General features: G+C 34.6%; 3 protein-coding genes across 3 annotated transcripts; all 3 read right to left on the reverse strand.

The window, feature by feature from the left end:
• Nucleotides 1-5,693: 5,693 nt before the first annotated feature.
• On the reverse strand, nt 5,694-8,627 carry LOC144842533 (uncharacterized). The gene is made up of 4 exons (XM_078698982.1): nt 8,093-8,627; nt 7,801-7,869; nt 7,495-7,527; nt 5,694-6,700 (listed from the first exon to the last, which is right to left on the reverse strand). The coding sequence occupies exons 1-4, from the start codon at nt 8,625-8,627 to the stop codon at nt 6,126-6,128; spliced, it is 1,212 nt and encodes a 403-aa protein (XP_078555108.1). The 3' UTR covers nt 5,694-6,125.
• A 2,463-nt stretch (nt 8,628-11,090) lies between these two features.
• LOC144842892 (uncharacterized) lies at nt 11,091-12,845 on the reverse strand. Its single transcript, XM_078699480.1, has 4 exons — nt 12,269-12,845; nt 12,120-12,182; nt 11,923-11,964; nt 11,091-11,741 (listed from the first exon to the last, which is right to left on the reverse strand). Exons 1-4 carry the CDS (start codon nt 12,453-12,455, stop codon nt 11,230-11,232), a joined length of 804 nt encoding a protein of 267 aa, XP_078555606.1. The 5' UTR covers nt 12,456-12,845; the 3' UTR covers nt 11,091-11,229.
• A 1,495-nt stretch (nt 12,846-14,340) lies between these two features.
• LOC144842534 (uncharacterized) lies at nt 14,341-19,512 on the reverse strand. Its single transcript, XM_078698983.1, has one exon. It carries the CDS (start codon nt 19,510-19,512, stop codon nt 14,341-14,343), a length of 5,172 nt encoding a protein of 1,723 aa, XP_078555109.1.
• Between the last annotated feature and the right edge of the window lie 1,815 nt (nt 19,513-21,327).

Genomic DNA, 21,327 nt, shown 5'->3' on the forward strand with positions numbered 1-21,327 from the left:
TGTAGTTTGTAGGACTAAGATTTCCAGATTCTCTTAACTTTTTGAACAAACTCAACACGTCTTTGCATTCTGTTTGGTCTTGTATTTTGTCATTGAACAGCAGTCTCAGCATGGTTATTTTGCTGTTTTTTTGGTACCATTTTGATATTTGGATTAACATTTTCCTAAAGTTCTTCTCATTTAAGTCTGAAAAAAGGTAGTAAATTTAGGTACATGAATTAAAAGGTGTGATGAACTGAATTAATTATTGGAATGGATTAATATGTTTCAATTTGCTATAAATGTTATGGAGGAAACAAAAATTGTACCTTTAAGTGCTGATAGCTGGTCTACCCCTGAAACTAGATAAATACAAATACAATGTTGTCATTTCTAATTCTAACTACATTAAACACAAAAATGCATGTTGTTTTATAAAGCTCAAAATAAGCCACAGAATTAACTCTTGATGATTATTTAGTCACTTACTTTACCTTGTTCTGTTGTTGATGAAGTTGATTCTGAATTCTCTCTATTCTTTGTAAATCTTCGCAGACTCCTACCTAGAACATTATAACAACATATTTATACAAAAAGAAACCAGGCGTATGCCATATACACTTTGTTTGAGGATTGTTATATTACAAAGGAACTATGTTTTAAACATACTCAGTATTTGTTTTGCTTTCTTGCTGCTGAGAATACCTGCAAACTTGTTTATTTTCTCTTCAGTACTGTTTAATTGTCCCTTTTTTTCCAGATGGAGAACTAGGTCCCATTTATCGTATAAGCAACAGTCTAGTTCGTAGGATGATTGTAATTGGTGAAAATCACCAGGTATTACTTCCATCATAGCTCGAAACAAAGCTTTTCGATAAGTTGACAATCCACTTCCTCTTTTTCTGACACGGTTTGGGTACTGTTCGATGATAAGTTTTGCATCCTGCACTTTTGTTAAATGGACAATTTCCGATAGAAGGTTCATTTCATTATGTTTTATGTGACCTTCCACTTGAATTTCGTTGAATAAATAAAATGCAGTGACATCTTTACGCGTTAACTTTCGGATGTCTAGATGGTCAAAAAGAAGACATCTTAACCATCGACACTTTTCACCGCTATATACGTGATTAAGTCTGTAGAGGTCTTCTCTAAATCGGTCTTGATTGTTTTTCAGTACATTTGCCATTTCTGTTAAGCCTAACACAATAAAATACATAATAAACTTATCAGTTTCTTAAAAAGGCAAGAACTATTACTGCGTACTATAGGAGTCACATACGAAGAGGGAATTGTCACTCATTTTGGTGCATTGGTGCAGGGAGGATACCTCCCTGATTGGATACAAAGACACAATTTCAAACTTCAGGTCTGTGGATATAATTATTGGTAATGGTTAAATGTCACTTCGTTAGCTGACACAGGAGAAGAAAGAACTCTCTTCATTTGAGGCTGCTTCTCCGCATACGCACAGAATCTTTGCAGAACTTTCTTGCGTTTTCAAAATAATGTTCTAAAATGTAACTAACATTCAATATATAGGGCCTAGCATATTTTTTACACAATCACATTTACACAGCCCTAAAGGATTATCTAAGTCAATAATCTTTATTGTCTTTCTTTTTTGTTCTTTCTCACATACAAAACTTAAGACAAAAGACCAAAAAAAAAAAGCTTTCGCTTCCTTATCGAGTTTTGGCGTTTAAAATAAATAAAACTTAAACTAGTAACGTATATCATTTATGAGAAAGAGAAATCTGAAGAATAGCTACCTAGGCCTAGCGTAACATCAAAGCGAGTGAGGACTTTAAAACTGCTATTTATCAAAATTGACCTGGCATTTTAGTAAATTACTTTAGTAAATTATTTTCAATAAATCTATAATTATATTATAATCATGAATCATTCCTGATTCAAATGCAAAATGTGCAAAATAGATCAAAAACTATACTCGTTTTGTAGTTACGAATATGACTGGTGATATTCGTCAACACGAATACGCTTTATGAATATGAAATGGGGATCAGCTCAAAAGTTTCACAAATGTGTGACGTATCCGTTTCGTTATCGTATTCGTAAGGTTGCGAAACCTCCCTATTATATGACTTGGCCTACACAAATATTGTGCAGTACCTGTAACTTTGTTGTCCCCTAATTTGACGATAACTGTCACATACCCAGTGAGGGGTTGTTTAAAAGAAAAAAAAAATCATAGTCGAAAATAAGCGCTCTCTTAATAGAGCCTATATTTATTTTCTTCCAGTTCTGGTTATAGGTTATATTACTGTGAATCCTTTACTTATATTAAATGGTAAATTTAAATTTATATCAAGATTTTGTCTTATCTTACCTGTTACCTATTTTTTTTTTCCTCCCGAAACGAAACAAACAAAATGGCGAAGTCCGATAGCTTTAAACTTTATACCTTACAATAAATGTATGACGCCAATTGATTTTCTGGAGAAACTACAATATTATAATAATATAAGTAGTTCTTTGATGGTAAACCAATAAAACAGTTTCGTCTAGCTGTCAGCTTCTTCAGTTGCTTATATTATTATACATAAACCAAAAGAAATGTTTTCATTACAATATTATAACCGACAAATGACAATAGAACGAGCGTGCCGATAAAATCGATTTTGCATAACAATTCTACCTAAATTAATGTGAGGTCTTTGATAGGCTACGATGTTATACCATGGATCTATAAATAAATTGTAATAGTAATCTATATATAAATTATGGTTAATTCTGACATAGGCGAGCACAATGCAAAAACTTCGGTACAAATCTCCGCCTTGGATACCTACCTTATCTATCTCAGATGTACCGCGAAACGTAGATTTGATAACATTAATGTGCAGTTCGACGCTATTTTTCCATATTTCTATCTTAGCAAGATATTATAAAGAGTTTTTTAACAACATTTATGATTTCAACAGTAGCTTTTCTACTCAATTTCAATTCTTGGCGGTCAAGTTATTTCCGGGTTTATGATAAGTTCACCTTGCAGCAATTTGGTTTCAACTATTTTCTCTCTTTTATACACAAGGGAGCAGTTAAAATAATAGATTTGACCCTAAAGGTGACTGGAAACAGGCACTTTCCATCAATCAATACAGTGTCCCTTTGGAAGACGGAAGAAAAAAAACAGATACTATAGTAGGACTGGAGCTTAAGTTGGCCATTAGTCATAGCCATTTTAGTTTTTTGTTTATTTTAGGAACGGACCGCGCGCGCGTGTGAAAGGTACAGTAGTTAAAAAATAAAAATTATACTGCAAATTAATAAAGATCAAATTAAATATACGCCATAAAGAATCGGAATATATTGTGGGGAATAGTATTATAAAATTACATAGGGAGATTTGATGATAAGACATTAATCGAGTGAAATCCCGATAGCAACCCCCCCACCCCCCCCCCCCCGCCAACCCAACTATCTAATAAACGTCCATCCCATCCACATTTATAATAACACAATTATACTATTTGTAGTAGAATTCATCGCACTGTTATCTACAATTTACCAAGCATTTGTTATTCTTTTTTACCACTTTTCATATCTATTAGATAGAGGATTTCATTTGATTACAAATGTTACCATATTATTAAAACTAAAAAATTTAACATATATCCCTCGAATAAGCCCCTCCCTCGAGTCAAATGAACTCCGCCTCTCCACCTCCGCCCTATAAGGGCCCTACCAAATAATAAAGACTATACTTTAAAATGTTATATAATCATCTAAGACACTGTGAAACAGAATAGTTTAGTTTTACGAATGTCAAGCATTTTCAATAATGGTAACCGACAGAAAACGTAAAAGAAGAACATTATTTATTTATTTATTTATTTATAAACATATTTCTACTGGATGACAATATCAACGTTGTCCCACAAAGGGGACATTATCATTCCGAGAACCATCGTCTACACTTCCTAGAGGGGGAGCGAGCGAAGCGAGCTCACCCTCTAGTAATAATAATTATTAATACTATTATAGGTCCATGGTTATACTGGGTCGGCTTTTCAGTCTGAGTGCTTTTTTAGTGTAGTTCAATCATGGACCATAAGTACATGGCATGAACTGTATCAAAATGTGAACTATCATCGAGCTATAGGGAGGTTTCGCAACCTTACGAATACGATAACGAAAACGGATACGTCATACATTTGTGAAACTTTTGAGCTGATCCCCATTTCATATTCGTAAAGCGTATTCGTGTTGACGAATATCACCAGTCATATTCGTAACTACAAAACGAGTATAGTTTTTGATCTATTTTGCACATTTTGCATTTGAATTAGGAATGATTCATGATTATAATATAATTATAGATTTATTGAAAGTAATTTACTAAAGTAATTTACTAAAATGTCAGGTCAATTTAGATAAATAGCAGTTTTTAAAGTCCTCACTCGCTTTAATGTTACGCTAGGCCTAGGCAGCCAAGCACCAAGCAACACGTACCTTCGCTTCGCTCAAATTTACCGCAGTCATATTTTGGACGCGCCTCGATATTTCGTTGCCATGCGAAACAGATTTTTTTATGGCTCCAAATTGGGTCCACTTGAGCACAGTGTATTAACATAGGAAAAGATATTAAAATTCAGTGACTAATTATTTCTATTTTATATCACTCCTGTGCTCCCCTGGCTCCAAATTGGGTCCACTTGAGCACAGTGTATTAACATACGAAAAGATATTAAAATTCAGTGACTTATTTCTATTTTATATCACTGTGCTCCCCTGGCTCCAAATTGGGTCCACAAGTGCACAGTGTATTAACATACGAAAAGATATTAAAATTCAGTGATTTCTATTTTATATCACTGTGCTCTCCTGGCTCCAAATTGGGTCCACTTGAGCACAGTGTTACGAAAAGATATTAAAATTCAGTGACTTATTTCTATTTTATATTACTGTGCTCCCCTGGCTCCAAATTGGGTCCACTTGAGCACAGTGTTATTAACATACGAAAAGATTATAAAATTCAGTGACTTATTTCTATTTTATATCACAGTGCTCCTCACTGGCGCCAAATTGTGTCCACTGAGCACAGTGTATTAACATACGAAAAGATATTAAAATTAGTGACTTATTTCTATTTTATATCACTGTGCTCCACCGGTGCTAAATTTGGTCCACTGGTGCAGTTACCGTAGTACTATTTCTAATTCGGAAGTAAATAAAGGCATAAATGGCGCTCCGTAGAAGTAGAGAATGCTCGATCGTCGAAATGCGAAATGACGCTCTGAATATACCTCAGTCTGTAGTTATTTCGAGGCTTTTTTTCGATGTACACGTATGAAACGCCATATGTGCCAACATATTTATCTTTTAACTACTGTTACGTCAAAGCTCTATATGGAACCCAGACTAGTTATCCCAACGAAATGTTTTGGACATGGCATGGCACCTCTATAAAACACAGACACTATAAAAACGAAACAAATTAATAACAGAAATATACTCGATCCGGTAATATAGAAGTTTAATAACATTTAATTCAAATATATATTCACATTGTTTTAACTTGTCGTATTACAGCAATTAGGCCTACTACATTATTGTCTTTCATTTCTACTTTTTGTTTGCCCCCTTCATATAATGAATGTCGTATTACAGCAATAAGGCCTACTACATTATTGTCTTTCATTTCTACTTTTTTTCCCCTTCATATAATGAATGAATGAATGAATCAAGGATGAAATGAGTAACTACTAATTTATTGATTTGATGACACTACAGATTGACAGATAAATTGATTTATGTAAAGATTGCCAAGCCCACTTACCCATCCTAAACAAATACTTTAAAAATAACTACCTAAAAACACAAAAGCAATATACAAGCACTTCTTACGTTACAATTAATTCCTAAAGGATGCACTGCTTTTATTATGTAAAACAGTGACAATTTTAATAATAATTGATAAAAATACATTGGGGTAAGAAGAAGTACATATTGTAATGATATCATTTGCTGTCAAACTTGTAATAGCCTAAATCTATTTAAGATTGTGGGGAGGGAAACCCAGACACCACCCCTTTGTCTGGCTTCATACTTGTTTATTCCTACCTCCAATGCTCAAACATTGATATAGATCATCCCACGTCTTAGGCCTACCTAATCAGCTCTTATCGCTTTTTCTTTTTCTTACTTTTCGGAACATCTGGACTACAGCTTCTCTTATTTGGGTTAGTTTTTGTTATCAGTTTAGAAGCTACATGTTGCAGATTTATGTCATTAAGATCTTTAATAATTTCTTTCGCACCATCAGCAAATACATTCTTTGATTTTTCAAGATGCAAGATTAGAGACCATTGGTCTGTATACTCATCATCTGGTACGTCATACAGGTATCCCACCTCTTTTGCCTCCTGTGGTGAAAGTACTTTCCCCATTTCCATCAGTTGTTGTCGATAAGGTGAGAATGATGTGATTTCATCGTCCTTGTTTGCATCACTGAGTGATTTAACATCCTCTACAACTCCACGAGTATCTGTCACTCTCACCATGTCGATTAGAACTTTGTAGTTTTTACGCGTAAGATCTGCACAATCATTCAAAGCCTTGAACAAGCTGGATACGTCTTTGTGTTCTACTGCATTTTGTATAATGTCATTGAACAGCAGTCTCAGCATATTTATTTTGTCTTTGTACCATTTAGCTGTCTTCGATAACATTAGCTTGAATTTCTTGGAGGTCAAATCTAACAAAAGAATGATAAACTATATTCAATAATTAGAATGAGTTATGACTTCTATTCTGTGGCAGATACAAGGGTGGGGGCGGGTCGCACCCTCCGCACGACCCCCCCCCCCCTTATAAATCTTGACCAAAACAAAATTATCTTACCATACAATTTAGGAGAGGTCGCCATTGATTGCGACGACATTTAGACATAAAGCCTTAAAACACACTCTTTCACTATGTATACAGTATACAATTAATTTTTAAAAGAGTGCAAAAAATATTAGTCTACATCATATAAGTGAAAACAATACAATTAATACCATGCCATGTATGTATTTGTACAATCTATACCGTATTTATAGATTTAACATTAAAATAGATTATTATATATTATTATATTATTATTTAACATAACTAACTAGGCAAACATGATAACTTTGAATTCACGTCACTTTTTGAAATTTTCGCATTGTTGAACGTAAACAATGTTATCCCAGGGAAGAGTGAAATTTCACTCGTCCCTGGTTATCCCTAGTCGCGTGTGTTTACCAGCGAAAAAGTAGTAGTAGTACTACTAGTCTACTAGTGGTAGTAGTAGGACGATCATTTTGTGCCTCATGTACTTGGTGACTGGTTGCGGCCCCCACCCCCTTTACTAAAAGGCTGGATCTGCCCCTGCTCAAAACATAAGGGATAATGTCACCTTAATAGTAAGCCTACCTTAGTTCATATTTAAAATATCAGTTGTTAATACATTTATTTATTTTGCTATGGACGTAGTTATTATGATAAGCAAAATCGCAAGAATACCTTTATGTGCTGATGGCTCACCCAGTCGTGTAACTAAATTCAGACAAAATGTAATGTTGTTAATATGCTAAAATCTAAACAATGTGTTAAACGTAGTATACATTTGATTAATCTAATACCTTAAATACTGTAGCATTTTATAACAAATGGGCCTAGCCTAAATTATTCATTATTTTGAATTTACCCTACAACGCGCCTTGAGCACTCTTGGTGGTATGCGCGCTATATAAATCTACATCATCATTATTATCATTATTAATTATAATTAATATTATATTACAAGCCTAATGATTTAGTCATGTTTACCTTGCTCTGTTGATGAAGCCGATTGTGGATTAGTTCCAGTGTCTGTTAATGTTGTCACATCAATATCTTCTGTAATATCAAATTATCAAATGTTTCATAAAAATGGTTGCTGTTGTATTATTACGTTCAGAAAATGTGTATACAGCATATTTTAAAAAAACCATAAACATACAGCTTAATCGTTTTATTTGTTAATGATGACCAAACTGTACGGTCTACAGTATTTCTTTATTTTGACCACCACCCACATATTTACCCATATATATATATAGGCCTATAGTACGATACATACCAAGAATTGCTTTTGCCATTGGATTGAGCATACTTGCAAACCGTTTTATTTTCTCTTTTGTATCATCTAATCGTTTCTGTTTTTCCAGGTGGAATACTATATCCCAAATATTTGTTAAGCCTTCAGAATCTAGTTCGTAGAAAGCATATAATTTGTGCAAATCGTCTGTTGACACTTCCCTCAAAGCCTTAAACAAGGCTTTTCGATAAGTTGAAATGGCTTTTCGATAAGGTGGAATTGTTTTTTCCTTTGTAGCATCTTCCTTTGTAGCGTACTCCTGCACTAAATTGTCTGCCACCTTAACATTTGTCACTTCGACAATTTCTGATAGTAGGCTTATTTCCGTGTAGTTTATATTCCCTCTTTCTTTGACTTCATTTAATAATTGATGTCCAGTAATATCTTCACAAGCTAACAGCGATAAGGATACATAGTCATAAAGAAGAAATCTTAACCATCGACACTTGTTTCCTTTATAGGCATTCCCAAAATTACGAAGGAATTCTATAAAGCGTATTTCACGTTTATTTGCCATTTCTGAAAAAAAGAAGTAATTTACCTTGACTGTTAACTACAATGGTTTGTCAGTACGGGTGCAGCAACTCGGCCCTAAACCGTCTCGGCCAAAGTCAAGTCGGCCCCACGTCAAGTCGGCCCAAAGTCAACTCGGTCCCCCAAGTCAAGTCAACCTCAAGTCAACTCGGCCTCACGTCATCTCGGCCTCAAGCCAACTCGGCCTCACGTCAACTCAGCCAAATACTAATCGGTCAAGTTCATATGTGAATGCTTGTTCTATTAGAGGTAATCTGTGATGGCGCTAGTAATACTGCTATGCGTGGGTAATTTGTGAATGACGTAGTAGGCTACATACACGAGCCTAGATAGGGAAGATCTGTACTGCCGTTCATTGCGAGAGGAGGGGAAGTCCGGTAATGTGTCATGATAATGTAACAAGCCAGAGATGAAGTAAAATCACGAATACATTTAGCTGATTGTCGTTGTTTTAGTCGTCGTCGACCGACATCTATTTCTCATGTGTAGTGTTTCTTTGATCTTTGATTGAATAATTTTGTTTGTACAAGCTCATTTCGGATTTTCAGTAAATTACCAATGGTTTATTCAAAGTCAACACTGTAACTAATCCCTCGCTATTCAATCAAAATGTTATTATTATACTATATTGTTGAAAATGGATTGCGTGATATGAAAATGGATTGATAGTAAAACGTAACAAAGATACGTTCTTGTCTGGTTATTAGATATTCAAGCAGAGATGAAGCGGAGGATTATTTTTGTAGGGTTCCATTTAAAATAAATGTTGCTACAAAGAAGTATTTTGGTTATGAAGGTCGTTAAATTCGTTGGCGCCAGAATTAATTCTTTTACCAATTTTAATTTTACCAATTAAGCTAACAACAAAACATTCAACAATGATAAAATGCCCTGCAACTCTGTAACTACTTTTTGACTAAGCCTATCAAGTTCCGGGTCCGTACCTCAACCCCCCCCCCCCCCCAAATGTTATAGTTGCCCCTCTTTAGAGAACACACTAACAAAAGTTTTTTACATTTTTTTTACGTCAATGCGGTACTTCTGGTACGGTAATAAATAAAATACTTAGTACATCTTCTTATATCTTGGTTGTTTGCGCAGAACTTCAAGTGATGGTAAACTATACGTACCGATTCAGTTGATGAATGACCGTATTCAGTAATTTCAGTACTTTATGTTCGTTAATGTATGTTGTATGTTGCTATTCATTATAAGTAATATATTGTATATATTTTATATAATGATTTTCCAAATAACTTAAAATCAAATGTGTTTTGAAAACAAGTGGGTGTTTTCAGATTTTTTTAGAACATGTAGGCCTATTTCGTTCGTCGGCTTTTGTACGTACCTGATTTTAAATTCCATTTTCTCTTTAAATTATATATTTGGGAGGAGCTTAAACACTTAATATGTGATGTATTTAATGAATGTATGTAAATAAGGAAATGAGCTTTACACAAAGACGTGGTGTTATTAATTTGATATATAAAAGGGGAGATAAACGTCTATTAGAAAATTTGAGACCCATTACTTTGTTAAACACAGATTACAATTTATTCGTAGTAGGCCTAATAGATTGCATAAGATTATTAAATCTGTTATAAATAGTGATCAAAAAGGTTATATCAAGGGGCGTTTTGTTTCAGGCTAATCGATGACCTCCTATTCTATTGAAAAAATATTGAAGGTGTTTTTTTGTCACTGGATTTTTAAAAAGCATTTGACTCTGTTAGTAGAGAATTATGTTTAGTGTTAGAGAAGTTTAATTTTGAAAATTCTGTTACAGTTAGAAGTCAAAAGAAACTGACTTAGTGAATATGCTACACTTATACAAGCAATTCCTAAATGTTGGCTGGATTTGATAAATAATGTTAATGAAAACAGTATTAAATTAAATCCAGATGAATATAGTATAGACTTTAGAAGGATTAAAGACAAAACATATAATTCAAGTCTAGTTAATGGCATATTTGTTTACCCCATTACCATTCCCAAATGGAAACATGAAATTAGTATTGAACATGTTAATCGTTTTAAAATTTGGTCAAAAAAAGTTTTAAATAATAAAAACAAAAAATATACACAACTTAATTACAAATTACTGCTTAGAATTAAACTAACAGATATACAAATATATAGATGGAAAATTAAAGATACAAAAAATTGTGAATTATGTGAAATACCAGAAGATGAAAACTTTAAAAAAAAATATACAATATTAGACATAGACAATAGTACTTGTTCTTTTAAAGAATTTTTGTTGTGAATGCAACATAAAGACAACTGTATTCAATTGCTCTATATACAAAATAAAAATATTGTCAGCACTAAATAAACCAATCTGTAAATACCCATGGGTCATATTTAAGAGTATCCTTACAAAATAAGAGAAGCATGCAAGAACTGATTGATTACAAAGAAATGTATTTATTCAAAATGAGTATGTAACAAAAATAAAGGTGAGTGAATCTAAGAAATGAGAAAACAATTATATAAAAAAATTAATATATTAGGCCTACTATAGGATACCAAAGTTAACTTTTACTATGTATATATTCAAAGATCCCCTTAATTTACTGTTAGACCTAAATTTTGAAATGCTTTGCTGCATGGTCTAGATTTATATCGTTAAGGTCTTTAATAAATTGTTCCACATTACTAGGGCTGATCTTGTTTTTTTTCTCAAGAAGCATGATTAGAGACCATTGGTCTGTATAATTATCTTCTATGCTACACATACATCCCACCGCTTGTGCATCTATTGTTGAAAGTGCTTCTCCGAATCGCATGAATTGTTGTCGATAAGGCTTAAATGACATGATTTCGGTGTCCTTGTTTGCATCACCCAGCAATTTCACATCATGTACAATTCCACGCGTATCGGTGACTTTGACCATGTCGATCAGAACTCTGTAGTTTGTATGGCTGAGTTCTCCAGATTCTCTTAACTTTTTGAACAAACTCATCACGTCTTTGCATTCTGTTTGGTCTTGTATTTTGTCATTGAACAGCAGTCTCAGCATGGTTATTTTGTTGTTGTTTTGGTACCAGTTTGATGTTTGGATTAACATTTTCCTAAAGTCTTTGTCAGTTAACTCTGAAAAACGAAAATCAGTATAACTATTAAATTACTAAATGTAGGTACATGAAATAAAACATGATGAACTGAATTATAAAAGGATCATTATACTAAACTTTCACAAACTTAAATTGCATTAATATTCCTACTGTACAAAACAAAATTACTTCTAAATGTTATGGAGGAAACGAAATTGTACCTTCAAGTGCTGGTGGCGCATCTACCGCTGTAACCAGATTTGCTAAACAAAAATACAATGTTGTAATTTGTAATTCTAACCGATATTGACCCGTTAGATATGACATTACTACATTACAAAAACAACAGAAAATACATGTTGTTTATGAAGCTCAAAATAATCGACATAATTAACTCTTGAGTATTAGTTATGATTACCTTGTTCTGTTCTTGACGACGTTGATTGCGAATTATCTCTATATGTAAATCTTCCCAGACTACCTGAAATATTAAAACAAATATCTTTATACAAAAAGAAACCGTATGTCATACACGCGTCTGAATACTAATTAAGGTTTTAACCATACTTAGTATTTGTTTTGCTTTGCTGCTGCTGATATTATCTGCAAACGTTTTTATTTTCTCTTCGGTACTGTTTAATTGTTCATGTTTTTCCAGATGGAGAACTAGATCCCATTTATCGTATAAGCAACAGAATTTGAGTTTGTAGAAAGATTGTAATTTGCGAAAATCACCAGGTATTACTTCCATCATAGCTCGAAACAAAGCTTTTCGATAAGGTGACAATCCATTTCCTCTTTTTTTCACACGGTCTGTGTACTTTCTGATGATACGTTTTGCATACTGCACATTTGTCAATTTAACAATTTCTGATAGAAGTTTCACTTCATTATGTTTTATGTGGCCTTTCAATTTAACTTCGTCGAATAAATCAAATGCAGTGACATCTTTACGCGTTAATGTTGAGATGGATAATAGTCAAAAAGAAGACATCTTAACCATCGACACTTTTCACCTTTATATACGCGATTAAGTCTGTAAAGGTCTCCTCTAAATTTATCTTGATCCTTTTTCAGTACCTTTGCCATTTCTGTTAGGCCTAACACAATAAAATACATAATAAGCTTATCAGTTTCTTAAAAAAGGCAAGACCTATTACTGCGTACTACAGGAGTCACCTACGAAGAGGGAATTGTCATTAATTTTGGTGCATTGGTGCAGGGAGGATACCTCTCTGATTAATTACAGACACAATTTAACACTTCAAAGTACAGGACTAGGTCTGTGGATATAATTGGTAATTGGTTAAATGTAACTTTGTTAGCTGACACAGGAGAAGAAAGAACTCTTTTCATTTGAGGCTGCTTCTGCATACGCACTGAATCTTGGCAGAACCTTATTACGTTTTCAAAATAATGTTCTAAAATTTAACTAACATTCAATATATAGGGTCTAAGCATGTTTTTTACACAATCAAATTACTTTACACAGCCCTAAGTTAGACCTCGTGTGTCTTTATTTAACATTTACTACTAAAGTTGTCCTTGACATAGTATAACTTCCTATACTACTGTATCTATTTATACTCCAAGTAAAAAGATAACTACCTTTGCTGCGAGAATCTTAATCTTCCCTTCGTTACTTTCACATCCAAAAATGAAAATGGCGGCCGTTAGCTATTTTGAATATTTTGTATCATTGTAGGAAATTTGCGCAAGACGACTGCACGGAGACTAAAATGAGCACATGTATCCGGGTTTGAGATGAAGTTGTTTTATTCCAACAGTCTCATTCAATTCTAAAATATAACATACATCAAACTGATCAAATAAACAGAACATAATCATGTCATTACTACATTTCGTTAACATGTCAAACTTGTCTATTCTTATTGAAACTTACTACTTTGCCAGATACAGACACTCAGAATAGCCAATACAAGCTGGTTTGCAACAGTAATCACAATGACTTCTTTCATAGCCTAAACGAACAACATACAGTACTATTTATTATGACTCCATAAGTTACTCAAAATGGTGAAATCACTCAAGCGTGACCAGTACATTCAACAGTAATTCTTTACAACAGATTAACACATATAAAGTTAAGCAACAATTCTTGCAATCTTAATGAAAATACATTCTGATGATTTTATGGAAAATACTGTAGTCTGTGTCACGATAACACAATCTTAACTCAGTTTTAACTATGTATAATAACTCATCTGGCTTGTCCTATTCAAACTCTCGTAAACTACAACTACAAGATGGCGGCGTCCATCATTACCACGTTGTTGAGACTAACCAAGCAATTATATTTAACACAATTACTAATAATTACAATAAACATCATTGAATAATTTCAGATTCATACATTGAGTGAATTAAACAAACTTACGTCTTTAAACAATGACTAACATTTATTTCTACTTGCTTTTAACTAATGTTTCTTAGTAATTAACTGCAACACACTCACAGTAGCGTTTTCGACGCTCATCTGTCTCAAATCCGTTGGCGGCGCCAATTAAGATTAAACTAAATCTTACACTCCCCGACCAATGGGGAAATCCCATTATAAAACAAATTAGTTATATTTTCAAAACATTTAATTTTCTTTTCTTTTTCCATTTTTTTTTTTTTTACTCCCACTCCTCGAGCTTGATAAGCTTTGTTACTGGCCTTTTATACTCTTTGTTATTTACAACAACATCTGCTACTCTAACTCTTCCATCGTCACTAGGATACACTTTAATAATCCTACCAATAAGCCATTCTCCTCTTGGCAGTTGATCATTGATTACCAATGTGACGTCACCAACTTTTAAATTGGAACTTTCTCTATACCACTTTTGTCTAATCTGTAGGCTGGATAGGTACTCTCCAACAAATCTTTTCCAGAATAAATCTGCAATCACTTGGCTATGCTTCCACTGACGACGACCCTTGAGTTCAATGTGCTTTACAGCAACAGCTGGAAGTGCGGAATCCCGTCGTGCCATTAATAGCAAGTTTGGTGTTATCGGATCTGGATCTGCAACATCACTGGATGCGTATCCCAAAGGTCTGGCATTCAAAAGCCCTTCAACTTCTACCATTATAGTCGCAAGTAATACCTCACTAATTACTCTATCTTTTAGGCAGCATTTTAAGGCGGTCTTCACAGATTTCACTTCCCTCTCCCAGACACCGCCGAAATGTGGAGCACCTGGTGGATTGAATTTAAATTCAATCTGTTGTTTAGCCAGCCGTTCTCGCAGTTCAACTCCCATATTATTAAATGCTTCATTCAGCTCTCTCTCGGCACCTTTAAAATTAGTTCCGCAATCCGCAAGGATTTCTTTTGGAGTTCCACGTCTTGCAATGAATCTTCTCAACGCCAACAAAAAAGTGTCTGTGTCCATTCCACTAACTATTTCTAAATGAATAGCTCGCGTTGTTAGGCATTTAAAAATCACTCCCCATCTTTTTTCTTGTGAGCGTTTGATTTTTACTAGCATTGGTCCAAAGCAGTCTATTCCTGTTGAGAAAAAAGGAGGTTTTCCAATTCTTAATCTTGCTTTTGGGACATCTGCCATTTTCGGAACCTCAGAATTACGTCGCCATTTTTGGCATTCTATGCAACTTCTCATCACTGACTTTATCAAACTTCTCCCTTTCAAGATCCAATATCTTCGCCTGACGTAAGCGAATACTTGTTCCGCACCAGCGTGGTGATTGTAAACATTAGCATCTATTCTTTTAACCAACAGTTTTGTAATGTGATGGTTGGGTTCTAGCAGAACTGGGTGAACATCAAGTTCCAAGTTACCACTACTCTTTCTTAATCTCCCACCTACTCTGATGAGCTTGGTATCTTCATCATACTTGGGATCTAGTAAGGTCAACTTACTGTTTTTTGATACTTCTTTTCCTCTCTGTAATGCTTTTAATTCGTCTCCAAAACATTCTTGTTGTACCCTTCTTAGTAAGATCAATTCAAGCTCTCTTACTTTCTCAACATTTAATGCTTCAGACTCAAGTCCATAAAGATGTTTTCTGTACTCTTCGAGCAGGATCTCCCATGTTTCTAATCCATCTAGCTTCACATTAGAAGTATCAGCGATTTGGATGTTCATGCATAGTTTTGCTTCATCATCCTCTTTTGAAACACTGATTTTCTCATTAGGCCAGTCATTAATATTCAACTTAAGAAACTCTGGTCCTCTGATCCACCTACCTCCTAAATTACTTGCTGGTATACCCCTCGATACATCGTCAGCAGGATTCATACTTCCAGGTACGTGTCTCCAATTACCTTTATCAGATTTTTCCTGAATTTCCGCAACTCTTACTGCAACGAATGCCTTGAAGTTGTTAACAGATTTCCTTAACCAGCCAAGCACAATCATGCTATCCGTCAGATATATTGTCTGGTTAAATTTAAGCCTTGTTTCTTTAATTATCATAGACGCCAGTCTTACTGCCATTACTGCAGCCTGTAATTCTAATCTCGGTATCGTCAGTCTTTTTATTGGTGCAACTCTCGACTTCCCAGCGATGAACCTTGTCTTATATGTCCCATCATTTAATTTCCATCTTGCATATGCACATGAACCATAGGCTTTCTCAGAGGCATCACAGAACACTATTAAGGTTAACTCATCTGAGGCGCCCTTTGGTGTGAGACCTCTAGGACATGTTAGCTCATCTAGCTTCATTAGCTCATAGAACAGGTTTTTCCAAGCCTTTTCTACATCTTCAGGAAATTCTTCGTTCCAACCAACTTTAGCCTGCCACAACTCCTGCATTTTTATTTTCGCCTTTATGATCACGGGTGATGCTAAACCAATGGGGTCAAATATTCTAGCTATGACGCCTAACGCCTTCCTCTTATTTATTCTTCCGTTTAACAAGGTGTCATCAATTTTCACACTAATCATTAAATTATCGTCTTCTTTCTGCCACCTGACTCCCAATACTTTTTCCTCGTTGACTTTGTTTTCCAAAACAGATGCTATCTTGCCCTTTGTGTCGTCTGTCACCAATCGGCTGTTTGATACCCACTCTTTAACAGTAAATCCTCCTGTATTTAACACTATGTCGATATCGTTGATGGTTGATTTTGCCTCTTCTTCCGTTCTAATCGAGGTACATATATCATCCATGTAAACATCATTCTGTAATACCATTGCTGCTCTTGGATATCTGGCTTCATTTTGTTTCGCTGTTAACTTCAAAGCTGTTTGGGCCATAGCTGGCGCCGGCTTATCTCCGAATGTCAAGACTGTCTTGACATAAACGTCAGGATTTCTCTCAACCTCCATGTCTCTCCATAAATATCTATGCACATGTTGGTCGATTTCTGGGATTAGCACGCGATGATACATTTTTGAGATATCACTAACAACGGCGACTTTGTTTTCTCGGAACCGCAACATCACTCCCTGCAAACTGTTCAATAAGTCTGGACCCTTTATCCAATAATCATTTATTGACTCTCCATTATATACATTTGAGGAATTAAAGACAATCCTCACAGGGGTGCTTCGATTTTCTGGACGTAAGACAGCATGGTGTGGGATATAATGAACTGGACCTCTGTAGTTTTTTACTTCAGTGTCAGATAATTGAACCATCTCTTTCAATTGTTGCTTATACGCACTTGAATAATTTTCACCTTTGCTGAGCTTTCTTTCTAATCCTTTCAACATTTTCTCAGCTTGTACTCGGTTATCTTTAAGATTCTCAGGGTCCTTCATCCAGGGGTAAGGCACCATCCACTGGTTTCCAACCTTTGAACATGAGTCCTCTATCAATCTGTGTTCTATATGTTCGTTTGCACTTTCTTGGGTTCCTTTAAATTGACATGACGGAATGTCAATTCCCATGGATTCCACTGACCAGAAGTCTGTTAAATCAACATTATTCACTCGGAAGTTCATTACTCTATGTCCATACTTGGGTGCATTTCCTCCTCCTCCAAATACAGTCCATCCAATCATTGTCTTACAAGCAACAGTATTTCCAATAGATTTTGTCTCGCCTACATGGAAGTTCGCATAGTCAACTCCAATCAGAAGATCAATAGGTCCGCCACTTCTTCTCAACGACTTGATTTTGAATTTCTTAGCTAAATCTTCAACGTCTATTTCCTCAACTTCAGTAATAGATGGCATAGCAATGGCTAAGACAGGGTATGTGCGTGTATCATCTATGTCTTTTACATATAACCTATATAGTTTTGTATCTAACTGTTCTTCATTTCCTCCCACCTTTGTAACAACAGCGACTACTTCTGTTCCTTTCAAATTAAGTTTATCTGCCAATTCTTGTCGTATGATCGTGGTTTGTGAGCCAGAGTCTAATAAGACATTTGCAATTTCTCGTTTCTTTCCACCTAACACCTCTGCTTGTAAAACTGGAAGCATTGCTTCTTTTGTCGAGCCCGCAGCCACACATACTAAATTGCCTTTTGCTTTCAACTTTGCACCGTGTAGTAGTTTATGGTGATTCTGCTCACATTGTTTGCCATCAACTATTTCTGGACACTGTCTTTTTCTTGTGCAGTTTGCCATTCTATGGTTTCTTCCGGCTACCTTTAAACAGCTAAAACACACATAATTTTGTTTGGCTAACATTATCCGATCGTCTGGATTTTTTCCTTTAAATTCGTCGCATTGGTCTGGCCAATGGTTATCTGACTTACAGATCCAACATTTCACATTATCTCGTTTTGATTCTGCGCTAAACTGATTTATCCGTATCCGCTTTGCCGACGTACTACCACTGGCAACTTGGTCAACTTTGTTTGCACTCCCGAATACCGGATCATTTACTTCACTTGTAGCCGCTTTTATGAATGCTACAACATCTTTCAGTTTGGCACTAGCTCCATCCCCTTTTGACTTAATTTTGTAATTTTCTCGAGCCCACCTATTTTGTATGAACTTCGGAAGCCTTTCAATAATTAACTTTAAACTTCTCTGGTTACTTAATTCTTCAACAAATCCCAAGGCACTTAGCGCTTCATAGCAATTCTCAAGATCATCGGAGAATACTCTAAGGTCATTAACATCTACCTTTGGCCTATTTAGGATCTTGTCAACCCAGGCTTGAACAATTATACCGGTATTACCATATCTTTCCTTAAGGGTTTTCAATGCCATACAATATCCCTCTGTTGTCTCTTTCATAACACAAAATTGAATGGCTTCTAATGCTTTGCCTTTACAGAAATGTAAAAGAGTATTTAACTTAACACCATCATCGGTTATTCCTGAAACTAGTTCTTTAAAGGTCGTCATAAATGAATGGTACTGTAAGGGATTCCCATCAAAATAACGTGTCACTGATTTGGGAATAGACATAGCTTTGAATATTCCTTCGATTTGTCTATCATTTATAAATGTGTTACTTGCATTAGTTACTACATTTATGTTACCATTACGTGTATCCACATTACTCACATTATCAGTATTATCTACATCCGCATCATTAGTTATCTTAACGTCTTCCTTAATTTCTATTTTACCTTTGATCTCCTTAATTCTACATTTAACTGCTAGCATCTCTGACATGAATTCTTCTTGACATTGACCCATCCATTTCTCTTCTTCAGAAAACTCGTGCTCATCCTCTATCAGAGACACAAGTTCGGCATGGGCTTCTTCGATTGCGGAAAATATCTCATCTGCTTTCTTTAGCTTATCAGTGACTTCCTTTTCGTCATAATTTTCTTCGACTAATATATTTCTTATACCCTTCAAGGTCCTGGTCAGGTTACCTTTAGTATTTCTTCTTCTTCGTTTACTTGCCTTCCTTTCCTCAGCCATCTTTCACTACTTCCTATCCTTGGTTCGACACAGTACCCACAAATAGTAAATTGAATTGTAGGAAATTTGCGCAAGACGACTGCACGGAGACTAAAATGAGCACATGTATCCGGGTTTGAGATGAAGTTGTTTTATTCCAACAGTCTCATTCAATTCTAAAATATAACATACATCAAACTGATCAAATAAACAGAACATAATCATGTCATTACTACATTTCGTTAACATGTCAAACTTGTCTATTCTTATTGAAACTTACTACTTTGCCAGATACAGACACTCAGAATAGCCAATACAAGCTGGTTTGCAACAGTAATCACAATGACTTCTTTCATAGCCTAAACGAACAACATACAGTACTATTTATTATGACTCCATAAGTTACTCAAAATGGTGAAATCACTCAAGCGTGACCAGTACATTCAACAGTAATTCTTTACAACAGATTAACACATATAAAGTTAAGCAACAATTCTTGCAATCTTAATGAAAATACATTCTGATGATTTTATGGAAAATACTGTAGTCTGTGTCACGATAACACAATCTTAACTCAGTTTTAACTATGTATAATAACTCATCTGGCTTGTCCTATTCAAACTCTCGTAAACTACAACTACAAGATGGCGGCGTCCATCATTACCACGTTGTTGAGACTAACCAAGCAATTATATTTAACACAATTACTAATAATTACAATAAACATCATTGAATAATTTCAGATTCATACATTGAGTGAATTAAACAAACTTACGTCTTTAAACAATGACTAACATTTATTTCTACTTGCTTTTAACTAATGTTTCTTAGTAATTAACTGCAACACACTCACAGTAGCGTTTTCGACGCTCATCTGTCTCAAATCCGTTGGCGGCGCCAATTAAGATTAAACTAAATCTTACAATCATGATTATGTATTACGGTCCAACAGGATCATCAGATTGGTATAAATGATACTGACAACATTTAAATAATTATGTACAATTTTAAAAAATAACCTAAAACTTAAGAGAATCTTAATTGACAAACGAAATTATTACCTTCCCGTTTTGGTCAAATGCAAAATAATAAAATCTCAAATATATTATACCGTTTATCTTTTGTATGTTAATTATTGTAGTAATTTGTAGTTAATTACAGTATCCACGCATACTTGGATAACTTTTTCCTCCCGAAACGAAACAAAAATGGCGTCTGATACCTTTAATTATTATACTTTATCATGGATACTTTATCAACAAAGGTACGACGACGCCAACTATTTTTTTTTGCTTTAAATACATTTTTTTCCAGGTAAATAATGTTTTTTACGATCCAATATTTGGTCATTAAAATGGCATATTGAACAAAAAATGTTAAACAATTTTTTCAGGGGGAAAATATCTTTAACAAATGAAAAACACTATAGTAGTTGTTGTTAGAAAGGAACACATTGTTCGATCGGCCAACAGTAGCCTTTTTGAAAATCCTTTAGGCCTACTGTTTTAGAAGTGAAAACTGGCTATTAGCATTCTCGAGATTTGAAAGGAAGATATTTTGTGGTCATTTCATTCCTCCATTTTTTTCTAAATAACTTAAAAAAAGATGGACAAATAAACAGAAACTAAAATATTGTTTCACCATTGCCCTGTCTTTAGTTTTTCTTTCTTTCAAACCGTAATTTTTATAACCAAAAAATATTATACAGTACCTGTAACTTGATTGTCCCACTGAATGTCAGATTGATATGACGATACCGTTAACTGTCACATATACCCTTCAGTTAATAATAAGCGCTCTAGAGCCTATTTATTTTCTCTCATGGTTATATACTTA

Source organism: Antedon bifida, chromosome 5, assembly GCF_963402885.1.
Source record: "Antedon bifida chromosome 5, ecAntBifi1.1, whole genome shotgun sequence".
Classification (NCBI taxonomy): domain Eukaryota; kingdom Metazoa; phylum Echinodermata; class Crinoidea; order Comatulida; family Antedonidae; genus Antedon; species Antedon bifida.

Excerpts from the sequence above, each read along its gene's own strand:
- LOC144842533 (XM_078698982.1), bottom strand. The coding sequence starts at position 8,627 with ATGGCAAATAAACGTGAAATACGCTTTATAGAATTCCTTCGTAATTTT. Across the intron at positions 7,870-8,092 it reads AATGGCAAAAGCAATTCTTG|AAGATATTGATGTGACAACA; the intron begins GTATGTATCGTA and ends TTGATATTACAG. Across the intron at positions 6,701-7,494 it reads TGAGCCATCAGCACATAAAG|ATTTGACCTCCAAGAAATTC; the intron begins GTATTCTTGCGA and ends TTCTTTTGTTAG.
- LOC144842892 (XM_078699480.1), bottom strand. The coding sequence starts at position 12,455 with ATGATGGAAGTAATACCTGGTGATTTTCGCAAATTACAATCTTTCTAC. Across the intron at positions 12,183-12,268 it reads CAAAGCAAAACAAATACTAA|GTAGTCTGGGAAGATTTACA; the intron begins GTATGGTTAAAA and ends TTAATATTTCAG. Across the intron at positions 11,965-12,119 it reads GTCGTCAAGAACAGAACAAG|CAAATCTGGTTACAGCGGTA; the intron begins GTAATCATAACT and ends ATTTTTGTTTAG.
- LOC144842534 (XM_078698983.1), bottom strand. The coding sequence starts at position 19,512 with ATGGCTGAGGAAAGGAAGGCAAGTAAACGAAGAAGAAGAAATACTAAA.